This window comes from Microtus ochrogaster, chromosome 8 (genome assembly GCF_000317375.1).
Source record: "Microtus ochrogaster isolate Prairie Vole_2 chromosome 8, MicOch1.0, whole genome shotgun sequence".
NCBI lineage: Eukaryota > Metazoa > Chordata > Mammalia > Rodentia > Cricetidae > Microtus > Microtus ochrogaster.
Genome location: NC_022015.1, coordinates 68,594,098 through 68,608,400, shown reverse-complemented (window position 1 = coordinate 68,608,400; position 14,303 = coordinate 68,594,098). Strand labels below are relative to the sequence as shown.

At 48.9% G+C, this 14,303-nt stretch overlaps 1 protein-coding gene across 1 annotated transcript in view; it reads left to right on the top strand.

Moving 5' to 3' along the window:
• Tll2 (tolloid like 2) overlaps positions 1 to 14,303 on the top strand; it is a 113,529-nt gene that overhangs the window by 68,877 nt on the left and 30,349 nt on the right. Inside the window, exons 6-9 of the mRNA XM_005352272.2 lie at positions 220 to 398; positions 1,778 to 1,883; positions 9,991 to 10,115; positions 12,785 to 12,900. Coding sequence (XP_005352329.1) covers positions 220 to 398; positions 1,778 to 1,883; positions 9,991 to 10,115; positions 12,785 to 12,900 — 526 coding nt within the window. The remainder of the gene's footprint in view (positions 1 to 219; positions 399 to 1,777; positions 1,884 to 9,990; positions 10,116 to 12,784; positions 12,901 to 14,303) is intronic.

Sequence of the window (14,303 nt, the reverse complement as noted above, 5' to 3'; positions counted from 1 at the left end):
TCTCTCCCTCACCCTTTCCCTCTCTCTTCCTTCCTTCCTTCCTTCCTTCCTTCCTTCCTTCCTTCCTTCCTTCCTTCCTTCCATCCTTCCTCCTCCCTCCATCCCCCTTCTTTTTTTAAAAAAAAAATACACCATGGGTTGCAAGATGAAGTGGGACAGAGCTTGCCCCCCTCCTTTGATCTCCTCAGGCCTGCTAATCTCCATATTTCCATCTCCCAGCTGTTGCTCCTATGTGGGACGCCGAGGAGGAGGCCCCCAGGCCATATCCATTGGGAAAAACTGTGACAAGTTTGGAATTGTGGCTCACGAGCTGGGCCACGTGGTTGGGTTCTGGCATGAACACACTCGGCCAGACCGAGACCAGCATGTTACCATCATCAGAGAAAACATCCAGCCAGGTAAGGGATCTTGAGTGGAGTCTAGAAGCCAGCAAGTTGGGGACAGTCAGAGGCTTGGGGACAGTGAGAAGAGGCCCTGCTGGGAGTTGCTTATGGCCCATAGCTAATGGGAGTGGGTAGTGACCCAACTTTGTAGGCACTTGTTATGAGCCTGTTACCTTCAGGCGGCCTTCCCGAGATCTTATCTGCTGCAGCATGTGGCTTACAGTGGGATAGAAGCCATGATTCTTCATATAGGAAAGGAAAATGCAACTCGAGTTCCTAAGCAGTGTCAGGGCTGATTAACCAGAAGAGGAGTTCTCCTGGCAGTTTTTATGAGCCACTTTTGCCACAAATGCAGCCCTTTGAAGCTGAAATGCAACTAAGAGACACATGCATGTAAAAGACAGTGCCCTGCCTAGACGCATGCTGCCCAGCATCAGACAGCAAATGCAGATCAAACATGTATGCATCTTCTCATGTTGAATATGTAAAAGTTTGTAGTGAAGCCTGGTGAGGTAGTACTTGCTAATAAGCCATGCACTAGGGAAACTGAGGCAGGAGGAACACAAGTTGGAGGCCAGCCTGGTTTATGATTGAGTTCAAATCCATCTGTCAAGTAATGAGATCTAGTCTCACATCAAAGGAACACAAACAAAAAGCTACAACCCAAAGGTCGACGATGAACATGAAAGTAGTTAGCTGAGTTATATGACTGCCTTAAATCTTCTTTGTGGTATGTATGTGTACATGTATGTTTACATATTTGTGGCATGTGGAGGCCAGAGAACAATCTTGGATGCTTTTTCTCGGGGCCTTTCTACACTCTTTTTTGAGACAAGGTTTCTCATTAACCTGAGTTTGCCAAGAGGACTAGAATGGTGACCAGTAAGCCCTGGGATCTACCCATCTCTGTCCCCAAGGTTAGAGTTACACTAGGTGCCACCCAGCCAGCTTTTTTATCCTGGTTCTGAGAATCGAGCTCAAGTCATCGACTAAGCTCCTCAGACTGCTTTAAACCTGTTTCAGAGGACCCTAACCACAAACATTTGGATTTTAACCTTCTGATTGATTTTCTTGCTTCTTCAAATCGCAAGATCAGAATTTTTTCTTTTAAATGAAATATTTTGGACAAGAGATCAAGTGCTAATCTATCTGTAAGCAGAACTGATGTTTCAAGTGATATTTTGGGAGAGGTGTTGGGCAGTGGAACAGAGAGAACCCGGGGCTTGCCCAGCGTTTCAAACCTCTAATCTATTTCATACAATCACCATAAGCCCACAAGTCCTTCACCTGACCACTCAGACAAAAGAAGGAAGCTGCCTGGGCGCGCCTCCTCCCCACAGCTACCATTTGGGTACCACTTATTTCCACAGTCCTTAACAGACGTTGTGTCACAGGTCAGGAGTATAATTTCCTAAAGATGGAAGCCGGCGAGGTGAGCTCCTTGGGAGAGACCTATGACTTCGACAGCATCATGCACTATGCCCGGAACACCTTCTCAAGGTCGGAACCTTTGCTGCCCCCGCCCCTTCTTTATTGCAGCTGCCTCGGGCTTGGGTCTGAGGAGCCCTGGGGTCTGTGGAGAATGAGCAGGTCTCAGCACGCTCTTTCCATGGCTGGCCTGTCCATCCTTGAAATACAGTAGCCTCTGGGCCGCAGTGAAATACAATCTAATCATGTTCTCGCTAATAAGATTGAGACCCGTCATGAAGCTGGTGTTCCATCATGCCCTCATGTCACAAGGTGCAAACCGGAAAAGAGAAATTACAGAGAGCTTGTCTGGGAGAAAAACCCAGAGGCTTTTTGTAAAATTCCCATTGGGTTGGGGCATCTCTAACACACATCTTAAATAAATTGGAAAGTGCTTGCCATTGTCCCAGAAGAGGCTCTGATTATTGGAAACTAGGCTGTGTCAGAGATGGAACGGCTATAAATCATGGGTTTGTTTTAGAGGCAAAGAAAACTAAGCTCCAGCCATCTTGAGAGAGCACAGGTGCCCAGATCAGAATGAAAACAAGGGCGAAAATTCCCTGCTTTCGGGTTTCAGGGAATGGGTGCTACTCACCAGAGAAGGAGGGACCTGCCATTTACCTCAGGCACACTTGGGGTCTGTCCCATGTATGGGGCTGTGCATGGGGATATTAAATATTCTCTATATTGCTCCTGCTTCTAGGTCACGTAAGTGTAGTGTGCACAGAAGGGCACCCCACTAGTCCTAGCTGGTAGGTTTTTGCAGCCCTTAAAAGAAACACCTGAAAGTAAAAGGAGACCCTGAAAATATTTTCCTCTTCGTACAACTCTCTGTTCATTTCTAATCCTTCCTCTCAGAAAGGTCCAAGGTGGTTTCCAACACACACACACACACACACACACACACACACACACACACACGACAAGGGTTGGGAGGAAGACAGAGAGCTCTGTTGAAGCCTGAAATAAATTCAGTGCTCAGCTCAAAATACAGGCCAGTAGGATGTGATGGTTTTGTCAGTGAGGGCAGCAAATCCTGCTCATGCTTCCTAGTAGCAAGGCAAAGGATAAAGTCTCCCTGGGTGTCAGGGATAAAGAGAGTTGTCTTGGCAGTGTTGGCTCTGGATATGAAACTGATCACTGAGAGTTCTTTGGTTCTTGGGCAAGGGATCCTCTCCATGAGGTTGCCAGACTGGTAAATCCCAAGTTCCTTAGCGATGCTGTTTGCCTGGCCACACATCCGCTTCAGTCCTGACCTGCCTGCTGCACCCAAGCAGGGTTCCCAAAGCCCTAGCCAGAGAGTGTTTCTCAATTCAGACCTTGTCTTATGGGATGGGAGCACAGCCACCCCCTGAGTCCCTTCCAGCTCCAGCCTTTGTGCATTGAGCAATCTCTTAGTCTAGAGTAGGCAAGAAGTTGACCGGTGACCCTGTGCATTGCCACACAGAAAAGCTGAAGTGAAGGGGCTTCCTCTTCTAGACTGGTCAACTAGACTTGAAGGGTCCATTCTGAGGTTGAGGAGTGTTCTAGTTTCCTTTATGTTGCTGTGATAAAATACTCTGACCAAAAGCAACTTAGGAAGAATGGATATATTTCATCTTATACTTCCAGGTCATAGTGTGTCATTGAGGGAAGTCAGAGCAGGAGCTTGATGAAATAACCATAGAGGAATTCTGTTTTCTAGCTCATTCCATAGGCCCATGCTCCCTCTCTCTCTCCTTATGTACTTTTATTTCATATGTAGGCATGTTTTGCCTGCATGTATTTAAGTGTACCACACCCATGTTCGATGCCCTCAGAGGCCAGAGAGGGCATTGGATTCCCTAATCTAGGGTTATAGACTAATATGAGCTACCATGTATGTACTGGGAACCGAATCTGGGTGCTCTGAAAGACTAGCAAATTCTCTTAACGACTGAGCCATCTCCCCAACCTCCTAGCTAGTTTTCTTATACTATCCCAGGATCATGCTCGCCTTCCCAGGGTAGTGTCACCCACAGTAGATTGTGCCTATGTGTATCAATTAACAACCATCACAGTCCCTACAGGCATGCCCAACAAGCAACTTTATCTAGACAATTCTCTCAGATGACTCCCGTCTATGTCAAGTTGATAACTGAAGCTAGTTGGAAGAGGGAGCAAGGCCCAGGAAGCCTATGGAGTGGGCAGGAGGAGAGCCTAACTGTGAATGGGAGGGCAAGTGGGAATGCAGGTACTGGGCCTAGACTGAGACCTAGCTTATAAAACAGGCAGGGAGCAACCTGGTGCCGCCCATCAACCAGGGGCTTCTGGACTGGTTTGTAGAGATAGTATCATATTGTCAAGGACATAGCATTACAGTGGCCCAACTGAGAAGCTTGTTCCTTGGGTCTTATTTTGGTAGCTTCCATAACTCTTCCATAATTCTTCACTTTCTAATGTTTGGTTGTGAGTCTTGCTAAGAGACACCATGACCATGGCAACTCTTTTGAGAGAAAAATGTTCAATTGGGGTGGCTTACAGTTTCAGAGGTTTAGCCCATTATCATCATGGTGGAACATGGTGACATGCAGGCAACATGGTGCTGGTGAAGTAGCTGAGAGGCCTACATCTTGACTTGCATGCAACAGGAAGTGGTCTGTATTATGGGATATGGCTTGAGCATATATGAGACCTCAAAGCCCGCCTCCACAGTGACACACTTCCTCCAACAAGACCACATCTACCCCACCAAGGCCACGCCTCCTAATAGTGCCACTCTCTTAGGAGGCCATTTTCTTTCAAATCTCCACACTGGCCTTTAACAGCTGAGCCATCTCTGTTTATCTGCCACATTCCTCTCTCCCCCAGGAGACTGAGAACCTTAGACACAGCACTGTCTTATTCTCATCTAGTGTGTAGCATCCAGTGGGTGCCCGACACGTACTAGGTATCTAATAGACTCTTGTAAAGTTTATAAGTCAGTGTGTGAGGTGAAAAAGGCCTAGAGAGCTGCATCACAGAGGAATGGGTGAGGAAAATCCTGTCCGTTATTCTAAGTCTTAGCACAAACTCACAACTGTGGCAGCTGCTCCTCTCCAGAAGGGAGACTGTAAGTCTTGCCTATGTAGGACAGGGAGAGCTGTAGGTCTTGCCTATTTAGGACATGTAGAGCTGTAGGTCTCGCCTACGTAGGACATGTAGAGCTGTAGGTCTCGCCTACGTAGGACATGCAGAGCTGTAGGTATCACCTACATAGGACATGCAGAGCTGTAGGTCTCACCTACATAGGACATGTAGAGCTGTAGGTCTCGCCTACGTAGGACATGCAGAGCTGTAGGTCTCACCTACATAGGACATGCAGAGCTGTAGGTCTCACCTACATAGGACATGTAGAGCCGTAGGTATCACCTACATAGGACATGCAGAGCTGTAGGTCTCACCTACATAGGACATGTAGAGCCGTAGGTATCACCTACATAGGACATGCAGAGCTGTAGGCCTCACCTACATAGGACATGTAGAGCTGTAGGCGTCGCCTACATAGGACATGCAGAGCTGTAGGTCTCACCTACGTAGGACATGCAGAGCTGTAGGCATCGCCTACATAGGACATGCAGAGCTGTAGGCCTCACCTATGTAGGACATGTAGAGCTGTAGGCCTCATCTATGTAGGACATGCAGAGCTATAGGCGTCGCCTACATAGGACATGCAGAGCTGTGGGAACAAAGCCGCCTTCCTCTCATTGGCTCTGTGTCACCCACTGCACCACGTTCTGGAACCAGAGGCTAAGCAGAGGCTCATTCTGTTTTTCCTAAGTTTCTTGCTTTTTTCCCTAAATATCTTTTCCTCTCCTATGGTCTCTAGCTCATAATCCTATTGCTTCTGCCCCTCTGGAGGGAACCTTTTTTAACTCCAAAGTCAGCATGAGCTATCTTATCAGCACAGACCAGAGGAAATCTTCAAGCCAAACCCATAAAATAATCCCAGCGTATTCAAAGTGCCTAGGAGGGAGATTGGCTGGGAACAGCAGCGCTGGCGCACGATGGGCAACCGGTGCAGAGCGACTCCCCCAAAGCTGACTTCTGTTGCAGCTACAATACCTATTGCTGCACAATTTCCCTGCCAAACATAGGCTCTCAAAACCGCAACTTACTGGGGTTTTTGTTTTGTTTTTGTTTTTCACCCTGAGTCAGCCCAGCTCATTCTTCTCTGGCCATGCCCAGAGCTCTTGCCCTCGCCAGTCATTTGGCATTTGGGGAGTCTAAGATGGTCAGTCACACATCTCCCACTCAGTGCCAGCTGGCCACAGCCCGTGGTCCGCCTTCACGTGACCTCCCACCCTTCAGGAGATTTTGCCAGGCCCTTCTCTGCTTGAAGGCTCAGGGCCATTGGAGGGCAGCCTAGGTAGCTGCAAGCTGCTAAAGGGTCAGGATTTAGAACTGTGTGACATCGCTTATCTCACACCCTATCCGTCAGAGCCACCCAGAAGAGGTGAGGTACATTATTTAACCATCTACCCCAGCCCTCTTATCAACTCTTGCCCCAGAACTTGGAATATCCCCCTCCTAATACATTTTGCTGCAGGTGGATCCCTGCATGGCATTTGAGATGGTTTTCTGTATGACATTTTAGAAAGCTGTTTTGGACCATAGGCTCTTACTGGCAGGCTTTTTTGGCATTTTTTCCCCCAGAGGCTTCTCTACCTCCTAACTGTAGCTCATGTCTCTTGGTCGTTTCTCCCCTGGGGCTCCACATGTACCTCACTTTTCAGCTTGTGAAAGAGCAGCGGAACACAGGCCTGTGGGATAAAACCCTTCCTGCTGATGGGAAACGCAGTCTCTGAGTCTCTTTACGACCTGAGCTGTCTCCTTCCAGTTCTGTCCCCTCTGGTTTTATTGCCTTTCTTCTCCTTTTCCCTTGGTTGGACCCAGGCGGTGGGGAGTAGTGTCCTTAGAAGTTTTGCTGGGCACGGGTCCAGGAGGCGAGGAGACAGTTCTCCGTTACAGGGCCGTCTTTGTTTGGAAAACCCAGAGCTGACAATTTTCTCCCCAAAGGCATCCGTCAAACTTTCCCAGTTTATCCTGAAGTTGGTACTGGACACTGTCCACCCGGAAGGGGTAAAGGAGCTGCATACATACATACAGGGTGGCTCTGAGAGTGGACATTCGCCAGAACTCGGTGGTCTGTCAGTAACTCGGGGATTCCACGGATGTCTTAGCTCCAAAACTGGGTATGAGTCAGCACTGCCTTTGTCTCAAACCTCCGTTGTACTAGTCCACCACTAACCGTGCATGGAAGCCTATTGTTCCTCGAGCAGTGGGACACACTAGACAGAAAGATGAAGATGGCTGACAGAAGGCTTCAGACCTGCCTAGGGGTGGGGGCTGGCTCTCCACTGTAGCTCTGTCTGCACACCAAGTCATTCAGGGAGTCTGGTGACAATGGGACTGGCTCCCAGGGTCTTATGAAGATGAAATGATAGGAAGGGTCTGTCTGACACATAGGGAGTCCCTAAGAAAGTAGCGAAAACATTGTGTAAACACGGCAGGCCTACTGGTGACTTTGCTAGTCATCGGCTAAGCCCAGGCTACTCCATATACAACATGCTTATATGTGTATTTTTTGCTGTAAAATTTCTCCTTCAGGGAAGCTGTCACAAGATGCCGTGTCTTTTGTTAGGGCAGAAGTGTCTCTCTGTCAAGTAGCAGGTAGCAGAATTCAGAACTTTATTTGTCTTAGGAGTTATGATTTAGGACTTCAAGGCCGGTATGAAGAAGGGAGAAGATTGCCCTGAAGTGTCTTAGGGGATTGTGGAAGAGGAGGACATGAGACTCAGAGAAGGTCAGGGCGGAGGGTTAGCCGGCAGGCAAAGCAGGCCACAGGGGACCTCTGCGGACGGTCTGGTGTCTCTTGTGCTCACTGGAGAGGACACGCGCTAGAAGTCGGACTGAGAAAAACAAGCATCTCACAGCCAAAAAGATAACAAGGTGATGTCGGCAGAAAGGAATGGAGATGTGTGTTATCCAGTGTGGCAGAGAATTTGGGAGAACACAGATGTGGGGAGGGAAAGAGAAGGAGAGAGTGAGAAAGAGAGGGGGAGAGAGAGAGAGAGAACTCCTAATAATTAGGCTGTGTATATTTTAGCTGGTTCTTTTGAATGTAAATAACTCTTCTGTGAAGTTTTTTTGAAAATAATTCCTGATTGCAGCTACATAATTTAATTAGAATGGGTGGAGCTTGTGGCTTTTCCCCCTCCCTCAGTCTGTAAGGACAGAAAGGAGAAATCTAGTCTTGAGAAACTTACTTTTGGCAGGGGAGAAAATATCACCAACACATTAAAAAAAAAATGATGACAGAAAACTAGTCAAGAGAATATGGCAACACCAGATGGGAGGGGTAGAACCGGTCCTGGAAGGCTTTTAAGGGGGAAGGATTGCTGATGGTGATCTGGAGAATAGATCGGAGTCTGTAAGTAGGCAAAACAGTCGGGCAGGGGTAGCCTGGGGAGAGGACAGTGTACACAGGGGTTGTTTGGGGCCTAGAAACATGCATGGCATGGAGGCATGGCAGGAGAGGAAGTCGGAAGTTATGAGCAAAGGGCCCAAGTGGCAGGAAGTCGCCAAGCACACACCTATCCTAGCTTGATGGAGTGGCCATATTGCAGCACTACAGGACTGGAGCAAAGGAGACTGAGAGGAACCCAGTTAGGAAGTTTCTAAAGAAAATTCAGGAAGAAGAAGTGCCAATCACATGAACTCAGACATATACTGGGAGCCAGGAGGAGGGTCTGGGCTCAAGGGATGCCTACAAGGTACCCTGGACAGAACTTGGTCACTGGTTTCAGTAAGAAAAGAGTGAGGGACAGGGAGGAACTGAGAGCCCCTTTAATCTACCCTCCAGAGACAAAGGTCAGGGGACAAGCAAAGGATGGGAAAACTGGATGGGGAGCCAAATTTAGGGTAGTGTCTTGGTCCACGGTGCAGTTCAGGGAGTGGTACCAGATATTGGGATCTACTAGATGATTCTGAACTGGAAACCGTTCTCCGTGGGTCGTTAAAGCTCTCTGGTGGTGTTGCATGGACAGAGAACAGAGGCAGGGGCATCATCCATGCAGGAAGCAGAAGGGCTTGCTTTCTCCCGGTTCACACAGCAGTGCCTGAGGACTGGAAGAGGATCGTGGGGAAGAGGCGCTGACAGCTTTCCGAGAGATAGAGAGACAGGAGAAGACCCCGCTGAAGGTGCACACACGATCACCACTGGTCCAGTTAGGTCCCGGTCGGAGGGCAGAGTGAATGAAAGCCAAACATCAAGCAAGAAGGGAGAAAAGGCTTTTCAGGAAGTTGCTTAAGAAAGGAACAGATGACAGCTGGAGAAGGGACAGCGTGTAGGACAGGCCCAGACAGAGGGTCGAGAGCCAGAGGAGGTTTATGCAGCGAAGTGTGACTAGGCTAGGGCTCAGTTAGACATCTGGGGGTCCTCTTGTGTTTGGGAAAAGCCCCTGACATTTTAGATCTTAGTCACGCAGTATATAATAAGGTGCTAGCGCTAGGAGGGGCCATCACAACCAACCAGCCAATCTTCTGTTGAACAGTGCAGTAAACTGAGGCTCAGAAAGGTTCAGAGAAGGAAAGGGGATTCTTGGGTCAACCTACATGGCAGGGGCAGGACCGGCGTAGGAATATCAGCCTGACATCTTTTGATGACCTCTATTGCTCTTGGTTCAGCCGCTGAACCAGTTCCCAGGCTCTTTCTGAAGCAGTTCCAAGACTTATTTACACAAAGTACTACACAGCTCTGGGGCCCCACTCACACTGTTATCTCTGAATGGTGGTCTCCAGTTTGTACAGCATGATGGCCCCAGGGTGAGGGCTTGTCAGGCGCTCCATGGAAGCACTCAGTCAGTACACATAAGTCAGGCAGGTTTCAGACTACTGGACTAGGGTATATTTTTCAACTTGGCAGTTGCCTTCCCATTGGGAAATGATGGGATGGAATGTGGCAAGGCGGCCTGAATGAAGAAACCACTCAGTCATACCAGCAGGGGGAGGGGGTGGCAAGTGACGGGGACAGGAATGATGATGGGTGACCAAGGACTAAATGAAAACTGGGAATCTCCTCGCACACAGCCTGGCAGCCTTGACTTTTCTTTCTGTCTATCTTTTTTTTTTCTTCCTGTAGAGGAGTTTTCTTAGACACCATCCTACCCCGTCGAGATGACAATGGCGTCAGGCCAACCATTGGCCAACGTGTGCGGCTCAGTCAGGGAGATATAGCTCAAGCCAGGAAGCTGTACAAGTGCCCAGGTAACTGTGAGCCACAGGGGTTCTGAGCAACACCTAGCCTCCCATGCCACACAATGCATGCTGTGTGCAAGCAACCCCATCTCTTGCTGGGAAGCGCCGTGGGGAACTGAAGGGACCACTCCTTGGCAGCTGTGGTTTCTGGTGTCTTTGTTAGGGAGTACACAGTACGGTGCAGAATGCTGAATTGGAGAGGCACATCGCAGGCTCAGAGCCCACAGCCTGACTATGGGAGACTTTTGAAGTCCCCTGGCAAAGCCCCGGGTGCACAGGGAAGAGGGAAGTGGAATGCAATACAGTGTGACCCGTTGCTCCGAGAGCCCCTCTTCTTTCTAGGGAACTGGAGAATGTGAATATGAAAAAGGAAGGAACAAGAGTTTCTGGCAGGAAGACAGAGAGTGAGAGAAAAGCTTTGGGGATGACAGGGGTCTGGTTCCCAAAGGCTACAGTCAGAGCAAGTTTCTGGTCTGTGGCCTCAGGGCTGATTACCGGCTGTTAAAGATCAGAGAGTATCGTGGGGACGGAGCAATGGCTTCTCCTGAGCTAGGACTGCAGTCCCTTCTCCTTAGACTGGCCCTCTTGCCTTCATCTCTAGCCTGGTTTCATTTCTGTCACTGTGATAAAGTACACCGACAAAAAGCCATGTGGGAGAAAAGTTTATTTGGCTTACAGTTTCAAGTTACAATCCGTTATTACGGAGAGGTCAAGGCTGGAGCTCAAATGGCCACAGTCAAGAACAGAGAGAGAGAGAGGGGGGCGGGGGGTAAATGAATGGATCCTACATGCCATCTCATGTAGCTTTCTTCTGTCTTGTATAGCTTGGGACTGACCCCCTGCCTCAGCAATGGTGACACCTACATTGGGCTGGGTCTTCCTGCATCAGATAATAATCAAGGCAGCCTCTTACAAACAAGCCCACAGGGCAAGCTGATCTAGATAATTTCTCATCAGGATGCTCTTCCCAGGTGTTCTGTTTAAACTAACCAGCTTTGGCCTCTTTTCATCCCAAGTCACCCTGGGGTCAGTGCCCTAAGGCACTTCTAGACCCGAGCAAAGTATTGTTTGTGCCACTGATGGGGCAGAGTGTACTTCAGGGGTTTGTGGAGGACAGAAGGGAGTTCCATCGCCAATGGCTCCAGTAGCCTTTCCACATCCTTCAAACCAGATGTGTTTTGATCTGTGGTGGAATATTTGAAACTGGGGCCATTGGAGAAAATCTGGGCTGTGACATTGCCCTACAGCGCAGGACCATGGGGACAAAGGCTGGGTAGGCTACATCCTTATGGAACGAGGAAACATTTTCATCCAGCCCTCAGCCATCTAGGGGGCATGCTAGGGCTGAAATACAGGACACACGTATCATATAACCTTCTGAATGTAAAGGGAAACCTTATATCGTTCCCTGGGAAATGCCATAGTATTTATTTAGTTACACTCTATATGCTGTTTATTTCCCAGAAGGCTTCCCGGCAGCTGGTAAATATCCCGAAGCACACAGTAATGTGTCTATTCTTGCAGAATGCTGATGATTATTTTAAAATAATTTCCATGGAACCCTCAGGGGTGCTGGCTGCTGGGAGTGAGCCTCACTATGCTTGGCAGTTGTTCTGTAATGTGACACCGAGGCCCTGATAGCTGGGACTTCCTGAGGCAAGTGATGGGCAGCTCTCCACATGCCCCTTCCTGGAGCTCCAAGAGCAGCAGCGGATGCTCTGAGGGGTCGTTGCAGACTGGGGCTAGGGCGGTAGCCAAGCAGAGATGGGTTCAAGAGTAGGAGAAAATGCTTGAGGATGCTCATTCCCTGCGCTTTGTGGGTAGACCCATGGCGGGAGCCACTCAGCAAGCAACTACCTTTGCATTTTAGGGGTGTCAATCCCCAGGGTTCAGGAAATACAAATGTCTTTTGCTCCCAAGCTACAGAAATCTATCTTTCTTCATTTCTTTTAAGGACAAGGTAGAGGAAATATTTTTTTTCCTCATGCAGGTTCTATATTCTAGACACATTCACTACTGGGCAACCTTCAAAGATGGACAGGTCCAAGAGCACACTTAGGCCACCCTCATAAAGCAGCCTGAACCAAGTCTCCCCTTTTCTCTGCCTTTTTGCTTGTTTGGTAGCTCTCTCAGAGGTGAACAGCGAAAAGAAAAGAATTTAAAAGGGGCTCTAGAGAATGTTTTCTTTTGGCTTTCCTGACTTCTGTATTCTCCCTGCTATAGATGTGACTATGAAGGCTCCAGCGTGGCTGGGAAATCTGTAGCTCACTTGTCTAGCATGCCCAGGGTTCTGGGCTGAACCTCTCTCATCGATCAATCAGTCAATCAATTCTACAATCTCAGGAACACTCTGGGCACCAAACCCTGAGTGGACCCGGTCCATGTGATATAGGCAATTTCACTGGCCTTCTGAGTTGGTTCAGCTCTTGGCTGGAGAACTGAGCTCTGAACCCAGATCAAGCCATGCTGAGAGCCTTTGGCAGAAGCCCTTGGTGCTACTTCTTGGCACCAAGATCTACTTTTGCTTGCCCAGGCTATCTACTTGGCTGACTCTTTGTCTGTCATTCACAGGGCCTTGGCTTGGGAAAGGCTGTTACCTCACAGGCCTGGGCAGGGTAGCCTGTCAGGGAGGGGGAGCTTGTGTGTGCCTGTATCAAACTGTTGTTTTGCTTATGCAGCATGTGGGGAGACACTACAGGACACAACAGGAAACTTTTCGGCGCCTGGTTTTCCAAACGGCTACCCCTCTTATTCCCACTGTGTCTGGAGGATCTCTGTCACCCCAGGGGAAAAGGTAGGTGAGGACATTAACGCCCACGATTGGGTCATTGCACGCTGAGCACACAGCGGCTATAACACTGCACCCCACAGATATGAACAGTGAACACCGTTTTTAAAAGGTGGGCTGGACTCCCATCAGGAATAGTGTGGGATAGGAAGACTCAGCCTTTGTATTGGTAGTCAAGCAGCTGCTCTGAGTGCCCACCAAGTGCCAGGGCCTCGTGCCCCACTTGTTGTTTGCTGACCTCTCAGCTAGCCTTACCCACACAAATGGACACCTGGCATGCACTAAATGTCCACATAGGGCGCGGATCAAGCTACCGGTCAGACAAAGCACAATTTGCCTTGTTCTGGACTAACACACTACTACAGTACTCTAGAGGGCAAGTTTCCAATACAAAACTTCTTGAAACCTTGGAGCTGTGCTTTGGTAGGTGGCAACGTGGCCAGCACAGCTGGCTTCGCTTCTCCAGCCCTCTACCTCTGCCTGTGTTGACGTCCCAAACCACAATCCTGAGGACCATTCACTCTGACCTGGCAAGCAGTTGCTCTGTGGCTGGCCTCTGGTAGGCTGGACTGTCCAGATATGTGTCTGGTCTCAGATCCAGAAAGGAAGCCATGGCATGGCCTCTAAGCGGGCTCAGGGAATACCAAGGCCCTGGTTCCCCAGAAGAAGATGTTGTGGCCTTAGCAAATCCTGTATTCTCACAAGTTCCATTGTCCCTGAAGATTCCATGGTCCTCTGGAGCTGAGCTCGGGGCCAGGGCATCTTCTCCTTGATCCAAGGTGGATATGTTCTGCTCCACCACCGGGTGCCATTATGTCCATTAGGTAGACAAGGAATCTGGAGGGAAATTGCCCAATCACATAGTAAAATGCAGAAACTGGGTTTTGGACTCTAAAGCTTATCTTTTCTTGAAAGATTTATTTTATTTTTAATTCTGTGTATATGTGCATTGAAGTGTGTGTGTGTGTGTGTGTGTGTGTGTGTGTGTGTGTGTGTACAGGTGTCCAGTCCAGAGAGAGCTGGAGCTGATCCAGAACTCCTGGATCCTGTGCTCTGGACCTGGAGTTACAGGCAGTTAGCAGGCACCCGGCATGTGTGGTGGGAACTGGACTAGGGTTCTCTGCTAGAGCAGTACACTCCTAACCACTGAGCCATCTCTCCAGTCTTTATCTTTTTCTTGTGTGTTCTACAAATCCACATATCCTTCAAATTGTCCCAGACCAGATTAAGTCCTCTTCCCTTGGGTCTAGGTGAGGGGATGGCTCTGTGTTTTCAGATCCCTCTGGAATCACACATGTCACAGCATGTTTCAGTATCATGACTACGGGGGTATTGTCCTATTGATAGCCCTTAAGCACACCGAGGACAGAGACGGTCCACATCATTCCCAGCATCTCAGGGAGTGTTTG